Source organism: Lontra canadensis, unplaced genomic scaffold, assembly GCF_010015895.1.
Source record: "Lontra canadensis isolate GAN:19392208 unplaced genomic scaffold, GSC_riverotter_1.0 scaffold30, whole genome shotgun sequence".
Taxonomy (NCBI): Eukaryota; Metazoa; Chordata; class Mammalia; order Carnivora; family Mustelidae; genus Lontra; species Lontra canadensis.
The window spans coordinates 20,302,016-20,317,203 of NW_022631024.1; the positions used below are offsets into that span (position 1 = coordinate 20,302,016).

The 15,188-nt window shown below is 63.4% G+C and overlaps 2 protein-coding genes across 4 annotated transcripts in view; both read right to left on the minus strand.

The window, feature by feature from the left end:
• The window catches only part of NPDC1 (neural proliferation, differentiation and control 1), a 5,869-nt gene extending 5,519 nt beyond the window's left edge, over positions 1-350 (minus strand). The window contains exon 1 of one of the 2 annotated variants that reach the window (XM_032866291.1): positions 125-350. In XM_032866291.1, coding sequence (XP_032722182.1) covers positions 125-236 — 112 coding nt within the window. In that variant the 5' untranslated portion in view covers positions 237-350. The remainder of the gene's footprint in view (positions 1-124) is intronic. The other variant, XM_032866292.1, reaches the window with a different exon arrangement.
• Positions 351-2,289: 1,939 nt separating this feature from the next.
• Positions 2,290-7,293, minus strand: ENTPD2 (ectonucleoside triphosphate diphosphohydrolase 2). Of its 2 annotated transcripts, none has more exons than XM_032866288.1 (9): positions 7,120-7,293; positions 5,736-5,853; positions 5,072-5,222; positions 4,734-4,893; positions 4,427-4,654; positions 3,700-3,954; positions 3,498-3,617; positions 2,615-2,743; positions 2,290-2,530 (listed from the first exon to the last, which is right to left on the minus strand). In XM_032866288.1, exons 1-9 carry the CDS (start codon positions 7,234-7,236, stop codon positions 2,327-2,329), a joined length of 1,482 nt encoding a protein of 493 aa, XP_032722179.1. In that variant the 5' UTR covers positions 7,237-7,293; the 3' UTR covers positions 2,290-2,326. The 2 variants fall into 2 exon arrangements, with proteins under 2 accessions (XP_032722179.1, XP_032722178.1); XM_032866287.1 differs by having other exon boundaries at positions 2,615-2,749.
• Between the last annotated feature and the right edge of the window lie 7,895 nt (positions 7,294-15,188).

Consider the following 15,188-nt stretch of genomic DNA (forward strand, 5'->3'; position numbering starts at 1 on the left):
ACCCCATCCCGGGCGAGGCGGGGCCTGCGGCCGGGGCGGCGTCGGTGCGGGCGACGGCGCGGCGCGGCGCGGCGGTCCGGGGCCCCGGGGCGCCCCGCGGCCTGCGGCGGCCGCGCTCGCTCACCCGGGCGGCCGGCCGAGGCACCGCGCAGGGCCGCGCCGAGGACGAGGCCGGAGAGCAGCAGCCGCAGCAGCCGCAGGTGTCGCGGCGAGGGCGGAGGGACGGGTGTCGCCATCCTTCAGCGCCGCCGCCGGGGCTGCATGGCACCGCGCGGCCCGGGGCTCGGCGCGGGCTGCGGGCGCCGCGTCGGGGAGGCGCGGGCGGCGGCGGCCGCGGACGAGGGGGCGGAGGCGGAAAGGAGGCGGCGGCGGCGCTGACGCTGCGGCAAAGGATCCGGGATCGAGGGGCGGCGGCGGGAGGCTCGCGGGGAGTGCGCCTGCGCGCTCCGCCTGTGGGGGCGGGACAGCGCCTCCGGGCTGCGCCCCCGCCCCCTTCCTCGGGTTCGGATTCCACCTCCTCCCTCCAGCCCTCGGGGCTCCTCGGCTTCTGCGGCCTCCGCGGCCGGGGACCTCCTCTGTCCTCTGCATACCCGGTGGGCCTGGGGTGGGCTTCCCCAGGATACATTTCCCGCGGGTCCTCTCTCTGTCGCCAATTCCCACCCAACCCCCAACCTCCACCCGGCTGGAGCACGGGGACCTGCCTGGGGCCTGCAGACCCGAGCCCCGGGAACAGCGGGACGCCAGGCGCACGCAGAGAGAAAGGTGCGTCCGAAGAGGCACCTGGGCCCTCGGAGACGCGTGATAAAAGCAAACACACGCCCAGAGCGGGGCCGGTGCTGGTGACCGCTGTGCTTGGAATGGGGCGGCTGGTCTCAGTGAGGCCACCAGGGGGCAAGAGGGACCTGGAGCGGCTGATGAGGGACAGCTGGGAGCTGTCCACGGTCCCTAGGTGACGACAGCCTTCAGCTCCCTGAGGCCTTGCAACAAAGAGCAGCTCGCATGGCACCTGCTGCCCCCAGAGAGGACACCCACCCATCCCACCTGGGAAACCACCCTCTGACTCACTGCACTGAGAGGACAGGGGTGAGCCCCGCCACCCGATGTTTCCCCTCAGCCGTTTGTGCCTCAGAACTCCAAAGAGAGGACCGGCTGCCTCCAGGTTCTGAACGCTCAACACCCCGAAACCCTGCCGAACCACGGGCGTGCGAAGACGAGCACCGCCGTTCTCCCCCCAGGCCACTGACCAGACAGAAGCAGTGTCTGTGCTCAGTTTCTGGAAAGGGTGGGGGGCAGGAGAGCAGCCCAAAGCTAGCCTCCCCACCCAGGATAAACCAGTGCTCACAGGAGGAGGCTGCAGGAGCCGCGGGGGTGGGGGGGTAGGAGGGCTGGTGCCTCCCCTGGATGCGGAAGAGGGCACCAGGCAGGAGGGGAGGTGTGTCCCAGCGCCACGGCACCTGGGCTTTGCAGCCAGCCTCCCCACAACGTGCTGCCGTCTGAGCGATGGGGCCCTGCCTTCCTCCTGGCCCTCATCTCAACTCACCCCAGCACCACTTCTGGTGGAGGGCCCACCCCCCACCCCTTCCAGCACAGAGCGGCCAGTCCCACCCCCTTCCACCGCCTCCACCTCCCCACCCTCACCCCAAGCCAGTCCCAGGCCAGGGCCCGTCCTCGCAGACCTGGAGGAGCTACGGGAGCCTTGCTGGCTGGATGAGACCCAAGGGACTCGGGGACTTTCTCTTGGCGGGTGGCCCCTGGCTGCTCCGCGTGCAGCTGTGGAGCCGGGAGCAGGGTTTCCACGGCTCTGTGCCTGCACCACGAAGGAAGAAAGCAGGAAGAGCCTGGGGCCACCCTTGGGATTAGCAGCGGGTCTTCCTGGCCAGCACAGCTGTGCGGAAGAGGGCGGGCAGCGGCAAGGAGGCCCCACCCTATGGACGTCCTCTCCAGGACTCTGGAAAGAAGTTTTTATTACAAAATTTTCACAAGTAGGTGCTGCGTTCCCAGCCCGTGGGCTCTGACCCTCCCTCTCATACAGAGTCAGACTTTGGAGGGGGTGGTGCTCTGAGCGCCCTAACTCCACTCCCTGCACACCCAGCCCCGGGGTCACCGGCTGAGGGCTGCGGGGTGTCTGAATCCCCCACCCCCAGGAAGAGGAGGCCCAGGGGACCCTGCAGGCTGGAGGGTGCCGGAGCGGACAGACAGGGTCTGGACCCCGTTCCCTGTGGGCGAGCGCGCCAGCGTCCCCTGTCTGGGTCTGGGCAGCGCTGGGGGTAGGATGGGGTGTGGGGGAGGGCCGGGGTCCCGGAGGGCGGCCGCCCCCAGCCCGACCCTAGATGGCGCTGGACGCCTTGGCCGCGCGCGCCCGGCACAGCAGCAGGATGGTCGCGGCCAGAAGCAGGGCAGCTGAGAGCAGGACCAGGACGACCCAGGCCCCGAAGTCTGTGCCCTTGCGCAGCACCGGCGGCTCGGCGGGGATCAGGTTGGTCAGATTCAGCATGTAGCCGAGCGCCCAGCCCACTGCGGCGTCCCCGGCCTGCGGGCAAGGGGCATGGCTTCAGCCTCCACGGGGTCCAGGGTGGGGGCCGCCCCTCCGCGCCCCGGGACCACCGGCTCCCACCTTCTTCTGGAAGGTCACCCCTCCGAAGGCGCGCTCATGGAAGCCGTAGCCGTGGCTCAGCAGCTGCTGCACGAACATGGCCCCGGCGCAGTAGTGAGGCAGGTGGGCTCGCTGTCCCGGGGCTCGAGCCTGCAGCTGGGACGCACGGGGGATACTGTTGGGCCAGCAACCAGCTGGAGGTCTTGGCCCACGAGGAGTGGTGGCCGGCGGCGGCGTGCCGTACCTGCCGACCCCAGCACACACCCATGGGCAAGGAGGGGCCAGAGACGCCTCAGCGGCCATAGGGGCCTCCACCCCCAAGCAGGACGGTTCCGTCCAGGACCAACAGTATGACTTTTGGACGGCGGTGGGCTCCCCCTGCTTTGGAGGGGGACTTCGAGGGGATAGCAGGGACGGCCACCCCGGGAGCAGCAGGCTGGCAGCAACTTTAGTGCGAGGTCAGGGGCCCAGGAGAAGCAGCAGGCCTTCAGCATGGACCTTGGGCGAGGCTTTTGCTCCCCCCACTTCCCCACCCCCCAGGTGTGCCTGAGGCTAGACACTGAGAAGACTGGATGGGGCCTCTGTCACCTCCAGAGCCCCAAGACGCTGTTTCTCCCGGGGTTTGGCACCCCATGCTCCACCTATGAAAACACCACTTCCTTCACTCGGCACGTGTCTGACCAGCGGCAGAAGCCAGAAACCTGGAAGTCGTCTTCAGAGCCTGGCTCCCTTACCCCTGAGCTCTGGCGGTCCTGCCTGCTACAGCCAGTCCCCAACCCATTTCACTCCCTGGGCCCTGCCACTGCAGGGCCTCCCCTCTGTCCTCCAGATCTGGGTCAGGGAGGCTGCTGCTGGCTGGCTGGGCCCTCTCGCCTAGCCCTGGAGGAGCGGGAAGGAGGTTCACCTCGCTCCACGTCTGGTTGCACACCGTGACCACCGCGGCCTCCAGCTGCTGCACGGTGGCCACAGAGAGCCCCATCACTGTCCTCAGGAAGTCCATGGTGTAGAAGAAGGCGGAGAAGGCCTGCAAGGGGGGGTACAGTCACCCAAGAACAGGCCCCACATGCTACAGGGCACCAGCCCCCACACCCCTCCCCTGTACTCACGATGAATTTCCCAGCCACAGGGGGCTGGAAGATGCCGTTGAAGGAACATCGGGAGAAGCGGCAGAAGGAGAAATTGAAGAGTCCCGCGACGAGGCTGCGGCAGAGGGCAGGGTCGCTGGCCCCAGACAGGCTGACCCTGGCGCTGCTGTTGAAGGCCTGGGGCTTCTGGGCCGCCACGCATGGGGACGCGTACACGTCCCGAGGCAGCACTTGGGCGGAGTAGCCCCTCGGCCAGCAGGGGTGGAAGCCGTGGGTCTGGGGGAAATGCAAGTTGTGGCAGGCATCACCCCTTCACCAGGCTCTGCCTGCTGCCCTCAGCCCAGGGTCTTCGCAGAGCCTCCCCCTAGGACCTGCCTGGTGAGTCTCCCATAAATCCCACTTGGGCAACATCGCTTCTGTGCTCAGGCGCACCCCGTGACTCCCCATGTCTGCTGGACAGCTCGCCCCCCGAACCCAGCCGGGCACTCCAGGCCTTTGGAGACCCAGCCCTGACCCTCCTTCCTCCCCAGCCGGGCAACGTCCAGACCCACCCTCACCGCTTGGCATTTGCGCCTGGGAGATGCCTCTGCATCTGTCCAGCCAGCTGGGGAAATCCCAGCTTTGGCTTCTGCTCCCTAGAGCAAGCCCCTCGGTCCAGGCTCTGCTCTGGACCCCTGGCTCCCATCTCTTCTCACCCCCTCCTTCCAGGAGGGCACAATGATGCAGGTGGGTGGGGGTCATGGGGCACCTGCAGTGCACTGGCCAGCAGCCTCAAGAGAACCTGGTCCCGGCCATAGCAGAGGAAGCTGTGTGTGTAGATGCGGTATGGCTGGCCGTAGAGCCAGAGCTGGACCTCGTTGGCTGGATCCTCCACGGGGCTGGCTGTCTCGAAGGTGATCTGAGTGGAGGCGCCCCCCAGGTCCATGGCCCCCAGCGTTCCCTTCCTCGGCCGGAACCACTGGCCCACCCAGCCATACTGTGGGGAGCGGAGATTGGGGTCAGCCAGCAGGTGGGCCCCACGCCCCCTGACTCACTGGGCTGGCCATCAGGCCCACCTTGATGAAGTTCTCCAGCAGGTAGTTGGCGGTCACCCAACCAAACACCCCCTCGTCCTGGCCCGAGAGGATGTGGGCACCACGGAAATCAAAGGGATACTGGGTCAGCGTCTGGGTCACAGCCGCGAGCACATTGGCCGAGGCCTCTGGACTGGTCATGCTGTAACACAGGGAGGACTCTGAGGGACAGCCTCCGTGGGTAGCTGAGATCCTGCTGCTGCGGGCACTGTGTCTGCCCAGGGCCACCGCAGAGGGTGTGCACCAGGGTGGTGTGCAGGGCCCTACCCTGTGCTAAGCCTCTCGTGGAGATGGGGAAGGTCAGGGCCGGGCACACTCACTTGAGCAGACGCATGCCTGCTGTGGCTCCCAGGTAGAGGGGCGTGTCCCTGTGTCTCTCCTTGGGCACCTGCTGAAGTGCCTGGTCCAAGCATTCAACGAGACTCCGGCCTGCCCTAGAAGGGTTGTCCGCGTAGCTGGAGATCCCCCCTCCTAGAGGGAGACAGGGAAATGGGCCCAAGCCTGAAGGGCAGCCCCTAAGTGAGCCATGGGCTGGCAGGATTGGGGACCTTGGGCTCCTAAACCAGGTGGCGGCTTAGACACACCTTCCCAGCTCCAGCTCTCAGAGACAAAGGGGCCCACCTTCCTGGGGGCCACCCAGTCTCCCAGGCTGCCGCCTGCCCATGGGTGTGCACACAGGTGCCAGGATAAAGCACGAGGCATTGTCAGTCCGGCCTGCCCTCCTTGGGGGCCTGCTTGGGTGTGCCGGTCTTGGGCCACATAAGGCCCAACCTCCCAACCACCGCCTGGGGCTTACTTTCTCCTCTGAACTGCCCCTAGCCTTTCTCTCTGGGAGGCTTCTGCAGCTCCTTCCTGGAGCAGGCCCCAGCTGCATCAAGCAAAGGAGGCATCGAGATTCTGGAGGCTAAGTCCAGAGAGGGCCCCTGAGGCCCTAGAATGAGTGGGTGTCCAGACTAAGGGTGCCTAGGGCTCAGGGGACCTTACCATGCACGTCACAGGAGCTGTGCTGGCCCACGATGCCTGTGTCATTCTCCTTATCCGCGGGCCACTTGTAGATGAACATGGATGTGTGGGAAGAGCCAGCGTCCAGGACGATGCCATACTGGGAGTGGGGGTGAGGGTGGGGTCAGCTGGGGGTGGGGCCTGAGGCCACGCCCTTTGGCCCCCCAACTCTCTACCTGAACCCACCCCATGGCAGGGCTGGAACCTCCAGAATGAGGTGCTGGGGCTAGGGCAGCAGGGACAGCCACAGAGACACAGCTTGGCTCGGGAGGGAATGGGGCAGGCAGGGGTGGGCAGCCTGGAGCATCTCCTCTTCTGACTGCAGGAAGCTTCCTGGCGAGGGAAGCTCAGGAGCTCTGTCAGTGTCAGAGGAATCCTGGGACCACCCCTGGAACCCTACCCTGGGGACATGAGGTCCCCAGGTTCCAAAAGAGAAAGCCGGCTGCAGGAACTCCCTCCACTCTCTCTTCCTCTCCTCTGTCCCCGCCTCTCTGACCTCAGCCCAACCTCAGGATCTGGAAGCATGCCTGAAGACACCCCTCCCTGAGCCTCAAAGCCAGCCCTCGCGACAGCTGGGTCCTGCCCAGCTGAGAGGGCCTGCATGGGCCTTCCTTGCAACCCCAAGGGCCAGGATTCCTCCAGTGAGAACCCCGCTGGAGAACATGCCGTCTTGAGTCCAGAAAGGGGCCACTGCTGTCCTCTTCCCCAGCCTGGGAAGAGCAGCATGAGCACGCTAACCCTGATCAGACCACCCCAGCCCCACCTCGTCTTTGCCCTTGGCTCCAGAGCACCCCCTCCTGCGGGCTCCCATCCTGGGCCCCCCCAGGGCTTGGAGCACCCACTTGCCCACACCAGTCCCCGTTTGCACAAGTCCAGTAAAGAAAGGGTCAAGGGAGTCGAAGAGGCTCCTGGAGACTGGAGGCAGATCTGGCCTAGTCCACCCCAACTCCTTTAGGACCAGCCCAGCCTCCCCCGCTAGGCATCCAAGGGCTGCCCCGCACTGTCAGGGCCTCTGGGTAGGTGAGGAGGGGTCCTTAGGCCCCAGCACCTGTGGCTGAACCTGGACCAGATGCGTCCCCGGGGGCCACAGGGGGCTAGGGGCCAGGGGTCCCGCCGCAGCCTGCGGCGTCCAGGGCCCGCATCTGGCGGAGCGGAGGGACAGCTCCTGGGCTGCGCCCGCGACAGGCTCCCGGAGGTCGCGGCGAGCAGGGGAGTTTCCGGGACTCCGCCCCGCCAGGCCGCGAGCGCGGGTGGGCGGTGGGGGGTTGTCCCGGGCTGCCACGAGGGCGCAGCCGGCCGGGCTCGGCTCCGAGCCCCCCGCGGGGTCCGCTCGTCCGCAGACGGCGCCGGCTGCCCGCGCGCGCACCTTGAGGGCGGGCGGCTCCCGGACGTCGCGGCTGGGGACGCACAGCAGCAGGAGCCCGGCCAGCCCCGCCGCGGCCAGCAGAAGCGGCGGCAGCAGCGACAGCACCTTCCCGGCCATGGGCGGACGCGCGGGCGGATGAGGCGTCGTGCGAGGGGCGGCGGGGAGCGCGGGGCCGGGGCCCGGCGGGTAGGCGCCCGGGGCGGGGCGCGAACGGGCTGGGGCGGCGGCTGGCCACGCCCACGGGCCCAGGGGCCCGCCCCCCGCCCGCCCCGGCCCGCCGGCGCAGGTGGGAGAAGTTGCGGCTGAATCACCCGCTCAGCGCGTCCCTGCGCCCACCTTCCTCCCTCCCGGCCGCCGGGTCCCAGAGACTCGTCCCCTCCGCGGGTTCCCCCGGCCCTAGGGCTGGCTACCAGGGTCTGCCTGTGGGCCCCCGCGGAGTCCCCCGCCCCCACCCGCGCGGGACCGAGAGCGCTCCCAGCCCTCTCTGCGGGGAGTCTGTGGGCTCGAGGCCGAAGGCCTGGCACCGAAGGTGGGCTGGGCTGCTTCCCAGGCGGCCTTGTTCAGGGGGTCAGGCAGCTGGAGGGGCCAGCTCTTCCCTGGCCCAGTCCTGAAAGGAGCACACCCCCCGCCCCCGCAACAGGAAGTACATGGGTCCCCAACAGGGTCCCTGCCCGACCCTCAGAGCAGAGAAGGGCCTGGGTCGGTGGTGCTGACTCAGCCCGGAGCTGCGTGGCAGGTAGCCGGAATTGTGCGACCGTCGGGCCCTGTAGACAACACGCGGACCACAGCGCTGCAGGCCCTTCAAGGTGCCCTGGTGGGAGATGGGGGGAGCGGGCTCAAAGCTGAGCAGCCAAACAGCATGAAGCCAGCCCTGCCTCACCCAAGGTGATAGGTGAGGGCACAGATAGACAAAGGGGCAAGATGGTCACAGACACACCAAGATGAGAGAGGAAAAACCAGACCCTACCTCCTGGCTCAGGGTCTGGCCCATCCCTAATGCCCCCTATACCTAGGGAGGAGGGTGCCCAGAAGCCTGGGCTGGGGAGGCAGGAGGGGAGGGGAGCAGGAGGAGGGCCCTCTGCATGCAGGATGAGGAGATAAGGGAGATCTGGATCTGGTCGTCCACTCACAGGTCCCCGGCTGGCGGGGGGAAGGGGGGTTTTAGGGGGGCAAGTGATCAGCCAGCCCCGGACCTCAGCTCTGCCCTTAGTGAAATGTCTAGCCTCTAGGCTTCTACTCCCCACACACCCTGTGTGCCAGCCTGGCCAGGCATCACCCCTTTTCCTGGCCGGGGGCCACCCCCACGTCGCGCCCTGGGCAAAATAGGAATTCCAGCCATGAAACAGCAGGGAGCCATGTGGCAAGACCACTCTGGAGGGTGGGGCGGTTGGGGGGGCCAGAGGGTGGCCTTTGACAGAGGCAGGGTCTAGGCAGCCTCTCTCGGCTGGAGCCGGCTGGGACAGTTGGGCTGGGTTGCTGCCAGACTGAGGGTCTGGTGTCACAGGCCTAGTGAACAGCCTTTCTTTCAGCTCTGCACCCCAACAACAGACGGGGTGGGAGTCCCGGAGATGGCTCAGCCTCCTCACAGCCCCATCTGGCTGGGCTCCAGTGGAGACTCCGGGTGTGGCCTGCACAGGGCTCCAGGCCCTGTTCCTGCCAGCACCCCTCCCCCTTCTAGGCCTTTCTTCTGCGGGGAAGGCACAGAAGGGGGAGAGGCCTGCAGATTAGATTGAAAAGAAAAAAACAAAGGCGGCCCACAGGGAGACCGGGGCAAGCAAGGGCAGCCCGCAGGCCTGTCCCCCAAACGCTGGTCCCCAGCCCCCACACCTCATCCCACAAAGCCGAAGCCCGAGCAAGGCTCCCTGGTGTTCTGGTTGGTCCCACTGGCCATGAGACCCACCAACCATGAGAGGATGGGGCCAGGGTAGTGGAGGCCTGGACGCCACAGGGCTCATGGCAGAGGGCCCAGACTAGTCCCAGAAGAGAGGGCAGGCCGGGAGCGGGAACAGCCAGGACGAAGCCTGGGAGCGCATTCTCTCTGAGACAACCCTGGCGGGCCACATGCTTCCTTGGTGCAGAGACGCCCTTCCTTCCAGAGTGGAAGGAGGGCGGGGGGCCAGGAAGGGGGATTCTGCGTGGGAGGGGCCTCTGGGAACTGGGGGTGGGGGGAGAGCTCCAGATGTGCCACACGCGCCTGGGTCCCGGCAGAGGCATGCGGTTGCAGAGGAGCGGGGAGAGGGTCCTCAGAGGAGCCAGACCTCCCAGGCCGGGGACCTTCGCGGAGGCTGGCTGACATCTCGGCTCTGCCTGCCTCAGTCTTGGCATCTGTGGCAGAAGCATCTTTGCTGCTAAAGGCCCCTCGGTCCGTGAACCTGAAAAATCAGCCTATTTTCTAGCAAAAATGGGTTTATTTGGGAACAGCCAAGAATTGCAATTCCGCCTTTGCAAGCTGCAGCCAAAGGCAGGCCCGTCCCACGAAGAGAGGAAGGAACGCTATTTTATGGGGAAGGAAGGAGTGGGAGGGGTTGCTCTGAACCTAAGACCACCGGAGAGAAGCAAGCGCTCCGGGTGGTGAGAACCGGGGGTCGGTTTCTTGTGGGGGAGTCAGTGCATATCTTTCCCCGGTGGGGCGTGGGGCTGACGGTTCTCCCCGCCGTGGACGCCTCGCTGCCCCTTCAGCGTCCCCTTCTGGCGTCCAGAGTGCACTGTAGCGAGACTTCCCTTGGCTCCTGTCCACGACTGCCCGTTGCCTTCCGTCGTGGGCTCGTTCAGCCTTCAGCAAACACTCGCTGAGCCCTCCTGCGACCAGAGGCTGTATGCACGAGCCGTGACTACTGACAGGGGCACGGGGAGGCCCACCCACCGCCGGTCCCGAGGAGCACAGACTTGTCAAGGGCTCCCCGGGAGGGGAAAAGCCTGTGCTGCCCCGCCAGGGACAGCAGACTCACTGGAGAGCGGCGGGGCGCACGAGCCCTGTGGAAGGGAACAGGCGCAGGCACCCGGCTGTCGCCGCCGGGGGGTCCCAGCCAGAGCGGCCGCTGCCCTGGATTTTGTGTCTGCTCCTGTCTTCTCTCTAGGTCCCCACCTGTCTGTGCATTTCTAAGTGACGTGTCGTGTTGCTTTTCCTGGTCTTGGGACCCGACTGTGTGCGGGACGTTGGGTTCTGTAATGGGCTTTTGTCCCACGACTCCCGGGACTCACCCGTGGCGATGGCTCATTCCGGCGGCCGCAGTGTCCGCAGTGACTGTACTGAAGCCGCCACACCACACGCTCCCCGTGACTTCAGCCTGTGTCTGCTAAGTCTGCGGCCGCGGGTGGTGGCGCCGGCAGGTGAGGGTCGGAGGACGTCCTGGGAGCAGCCGGGGACCGCATGTCCATGTTCAGCTCTGAGCAGCTCCTCTCTTGTCTTCAGAACAAGGGTGCCGTCCGGTCCCGGGTCCGTTTCTCTGCATCCCCACGCACGCTGGGGACCGCGCCGCCTGGAGGTTTCTGGGATGCCGGGAAGATGAGGTCCGAGATCTTCACGGCGTTTTCCCGCTCCTGAAGAGACGGTGTGGCGCGTCCGTCCTGTCTTCTGCCAAGCGTCTGCTAAATTCTTAGCCCAGTTTCTAGAGGTTGTTTGTCTTTCTGTATGTGCCGCACGGCCATCCTCCAGCTGCGAGGTCCCAGAAGGTCTGAATTCGTCCGAATGGGTCGTTTTCCTCCCTGTGGTCTTGTGGGTGCCGCGGGCCGCGGGCCGTGGGATGCTCTAAGTCACGCTCTCCAGCTTTTCCTGTTTGCTCAAGGCCAGCCTTTGGCCCACCTGGGGGTGGTTTGTGTGTGGGATGCCAGGGAAGGGCTCCAGTCCGCATCCTCCGGCGCAGAGAACCAGCTGTCCCAGCCCTGGGGCCCACGGGTTGGCCTCTTGGGCCTGGTGTGTGGGGAGCGCTGGCCACCGAGCCGTGTGCCCTGGCCGAGGGCACGGGTCCTCCTCCAGCTCCGGCACCAGCACCGGCACCTGCCCCCAGCCCGGCAGTGCAGCTGTGTCTTCCCATCTAGGAGCACAGCCCCGTCCCCGCTGCCCGCTTCTGTTCCTGGCGCTCCGGGCTCTTCCACAGAAATTTTTAGAGCCCGTGTCGGGATCACAAGACCCATGACTTTGGGTCTACACTCCAGTTGTGGTGGGACCGTTCGTGAAGAGAAACCCCGCCAGAGCAGCGACCCGATGCCAGAAGGGGGACCCCCGGAGGAAGCGCGGTCACGGAGCCTGCAGAGCCCACGGGAGCCCACGGGAATCTCAGCGGGGGCCCACGGGGCGGGCCGCGCACTGCCTCTCCTCGAGAAAGCGGCCCCGGCAGCTCTCCGGCGGCCATCGCCCGGAACACCTGCTTTGCTCCAACGCACCGGCTTTGGGATCCCCTCGCACGCCCTCCTCCCCCTCCTAAAGCAGCGTCCCTCTCCTCTCGGCGGGACGTGCCTGTGGCTTGCCCGGCGGAGTAACCGAGGAGGCAGCTCTCGGCGTTGCTGGGGTGGCCCACGCCGCATTCCCCTTTCCTGCGAAGCAGCTCTCTGGCCGGGATTTCAAAGTCAGACCAGCAGCACAAACGTTTCCTCCAGAGAAGTGTCCGCAGCTTTTGGATTTCCTCTTCCTTGACTAATTGGCAGAACTTGCCTGAAGAACACTCGGCCCGGCGTCTTGCTACCGTTTCCGACTGTGATGGTGGGTTGCCAGTCTCTGTCGTCCTGGCACGTCGGGAGCGCTGGCACGGCTGCTCTATCTGTACGTGTTCCGGCACGAACGGGTTCATTCCCCGGACCAGTGCCCGCCAACGCAAGTGCTGGCTCGTGCTGTGTGTTAGAGCGCTCCAGACGGGCTCCCTGCGTCTCTGGCGAGCGAGACACGGATCTGGGGGAGCGGACTCATGCTCTGGTGGGAGCCGGCAAGTCTGCCGTCCCCAGGGCAGGTCAACAGCTTGGAGACTCGGTGGGGTGGGGCAGGGGTCCTGTTGCAGGCTTGAGTCCAAACGGCATCTGTGCTTAGAATTCCTTCCTCTTTGGGGGTGTTACCCTTGTCTCCTGAGACCTTACACTGATTGCGTGGGGCCCACCACATTCTGGAGGGTGATCTGCCTCCCTCCAAGTCTCGTGATGGGAATGGGAGTCCTACTGACGCGTCCCTTCACAGCGACACCCAATAGGGCTTCGGTCGAGCGCCTGGGCCCCATACCCCAGCCAGGGTGACACACAAAATTAACTAACCATCGCAAAGGGTAACTTCACTTTAGTTTTAACAGGAACTACCAAACTCTTTTCCAGGGTGGCTGTATCTTTTGACATTCCCCCAACAATGTCCAAGCAGTTCCGTCTCTCCACCTGTCAATGGGTTTTTACTTCGGGGACTCTGTTTGGGGTTCAGTAGTTCACGTGTCCCATTTTCCCAAGGGCTGATCCCATGGGACAGCTTTTCAGGAATGCGTCATCTGTGTGTCCTCCTCAGTGGCATGTCTGCATCTGCTGTGGCTCACGTATTTTGAGGCTCTTATGGGGGTGATTACAGGGTTAGGGTTGTCGTCCTCCCGGGTGATGTAGACTTTTTATTATTAGGGACTTCCTCTCTTCATCACTAGTAATGTCTTTTGCTGTATAATCTCTTTAGGTTTGCTTTTTTTTTTTTTTTTTTTTTTTGACAGAGATCACAAGTAGGCAGAGAGAAAGGGGGCAGCAGGCTTCCTGCCTAGCAGAGCCCGATGCGGGGCTCGATTCCAGGACCCTGAGACCATGACCTGAGCTGAAGGCAGAGGCTTAACCCACTGAGCCACCCAGGCTCCTTTTAGTTTTATATTAATACAACTGTTTCAGCTTTTCCTGTTTTTGTTTTCGATGCCATATTTAGGCATCAAAACAGCTACCTGAATTTCTAAAACTCCAATCTGACAATTAAACTAGAGTTGATCTCACTCTTTGCAGATGACAGGATACTCTGTGGAAAACCCAAAAACTCTATCCCCAAGTTGCTGTAACTCATATAGGATTTCAGCAAAGTGGAGGATATAAAATCAATGCACAGGGGCATCTGGGGGGCTCACTCATTAAGCAACTGCCTTCAACTGCTGTCATGATCCTGGGGTCCTGGGATCGAGTCCTGCATCTTGCTCCCTGCTCAGCGGGGAGTCTGCTTCTCCCTCTGACCCTCCCCCGTCTCGTGCTCTCTCTCTCACTTTCACTCTCCCTCTCTCAATTAAATACATAAAATCTTTTTAAAAAATCAATGCACAGGGTGCCTGGGTGGCTCAGTGGGTTAAGCCTCTGCCTTCAGCTCAGGTCATGGTCTCAGGGTCCTGGGATCAAGTCCCACATCGGGCTCTCTGCTCAGTGGGGAGCCTGCTTCCCGCCCGCCCCCCCCGCCTGCCTCTCTGCTTACTTGTGAGCTCCGTCTGTCAAACAAATAAATAAAATCTTAAAAAAAGAAGAAGAAGAAGATGTGGTATATATACACAATGGAATACTATACAGCCATCAAAAAATGAAATCTTGCCATTTACGATGACGTGAATGGAACTAGAGGGTATTATGCTGAGTGATATAAGTCAGTCAGAAAAAGACAATTTTTTTATCATAGGATTTCACTCATATGTGGAAGTTAAACAAAACAGGGTCATAGGGGAAGGGAGGGAAAAATAAACGATGAAATCAGAGAGGCAAACAAACCATAAGAGAGTCTAAATCATAGGAAACAAAACTGGGGCACCTGGGGGGCTCAGTCAGGGTTAAGCATCTGCCTTTGGCTTGGGTCATGGTCTCAGGGTCCTGGGGTCGAGCCCCACGGACACTGGGCTCCCTGCTCAGCGGGGAGCCTGCTCCCCCCCCCCCGGCGTCTGCCTCTCTGCCTACTTGTGATCTCTCTGTCAAATAAATAAATAAAAATAAATTAAAAAATAAAAAAGGGGGGGAACAAACTGAGGGTTGCTGGAGGGGAGGTGGGGCAGGGGCTGGGGTAACGGGGCTGGGCACCGGGAGAGCACACGATGGTCCCATCACACCTGTGGAGCTGAAGAAAGTGATCTCTGCCTCTGAAACCGTTAGCGCACTGCGTTAATTAAATGTAAATTTAAAAAATCGAGTTGCGCCCACTCACAGATGTTGTGATTACCACACAGTGAGGGGACCTCCATCACCGGACTGTGTTTTTCTCTGAAGACTGCCCCCTGCCCCCTCCCTTCCCAGGAAGGCATGCGCCGGAGGCCACCATTCTACCCGACTCTCCCAGTGACTTTAATGCACATCCTTAATGAAATCTAAAGTGAGTATCTTTTTCCTTAAGAACAATTAGAGCCCCAAGGATGCCTCAGCTTGTCTTCCCGCCCCGTGCGCCACTGCCACGTGACCACAGTTCTCTCCTGGGCCCCCACCAGCCCCATGGCCGCTGTCACTGCTGTGGCGCCTGCGGTTCCTGTCTGCGTGCGCCGAGTGATGCGCTTGGGTCAGCTTTAAAATATGTCCACAGATCGCCCGATTCTCCTTCCCTAAAAAGGGGGCGCCCGATTCCCCTCCTACGCCGCTCGAGGAGGGACTGGATTGAGGATGGCTTCTGACCATCAGAGGTGAGACAGAGGTGACCTTGTGACTCAGGGACCCCTGAGCCCAGGTCCTCCCAGGCGGGTGGCTCTCTCCCAGGGGCTGCTCCTGGGTCATCTGTGCCAGGGGAAGCGGACACAGTGCTGTGAGGACGTGGACATGAGGAACCCAGGTGCTCGGCCAACAGTGCTGTGAGCGCGCCTTGTTGGAAGCCGGCCCTTCCTGACGGTGGCCCCCACAGACACTTTGCCTGCGGCCCCAGGACTCGCCAGGCTGGACCACCCAGGGTGACCGCTCCCGAGCTCTGCACCCACGAGGAAACAGCCATTGCTTTACAGCACTGAGCCTCAAGTTAGGTCATCCCGCGGCGGTAGCGGACTCCTCCTTATTTAGGGCTCCTTCTTGACTTCGGCCTTTTTCCTGAATTCCTCCAGAATTTCCTTTCGTGAATTCCCGTGGGTGGCAAGCCCTCATTTTGGGGTGTGGGAGGAGGAAATGTTTTCCTTTATGGAGGC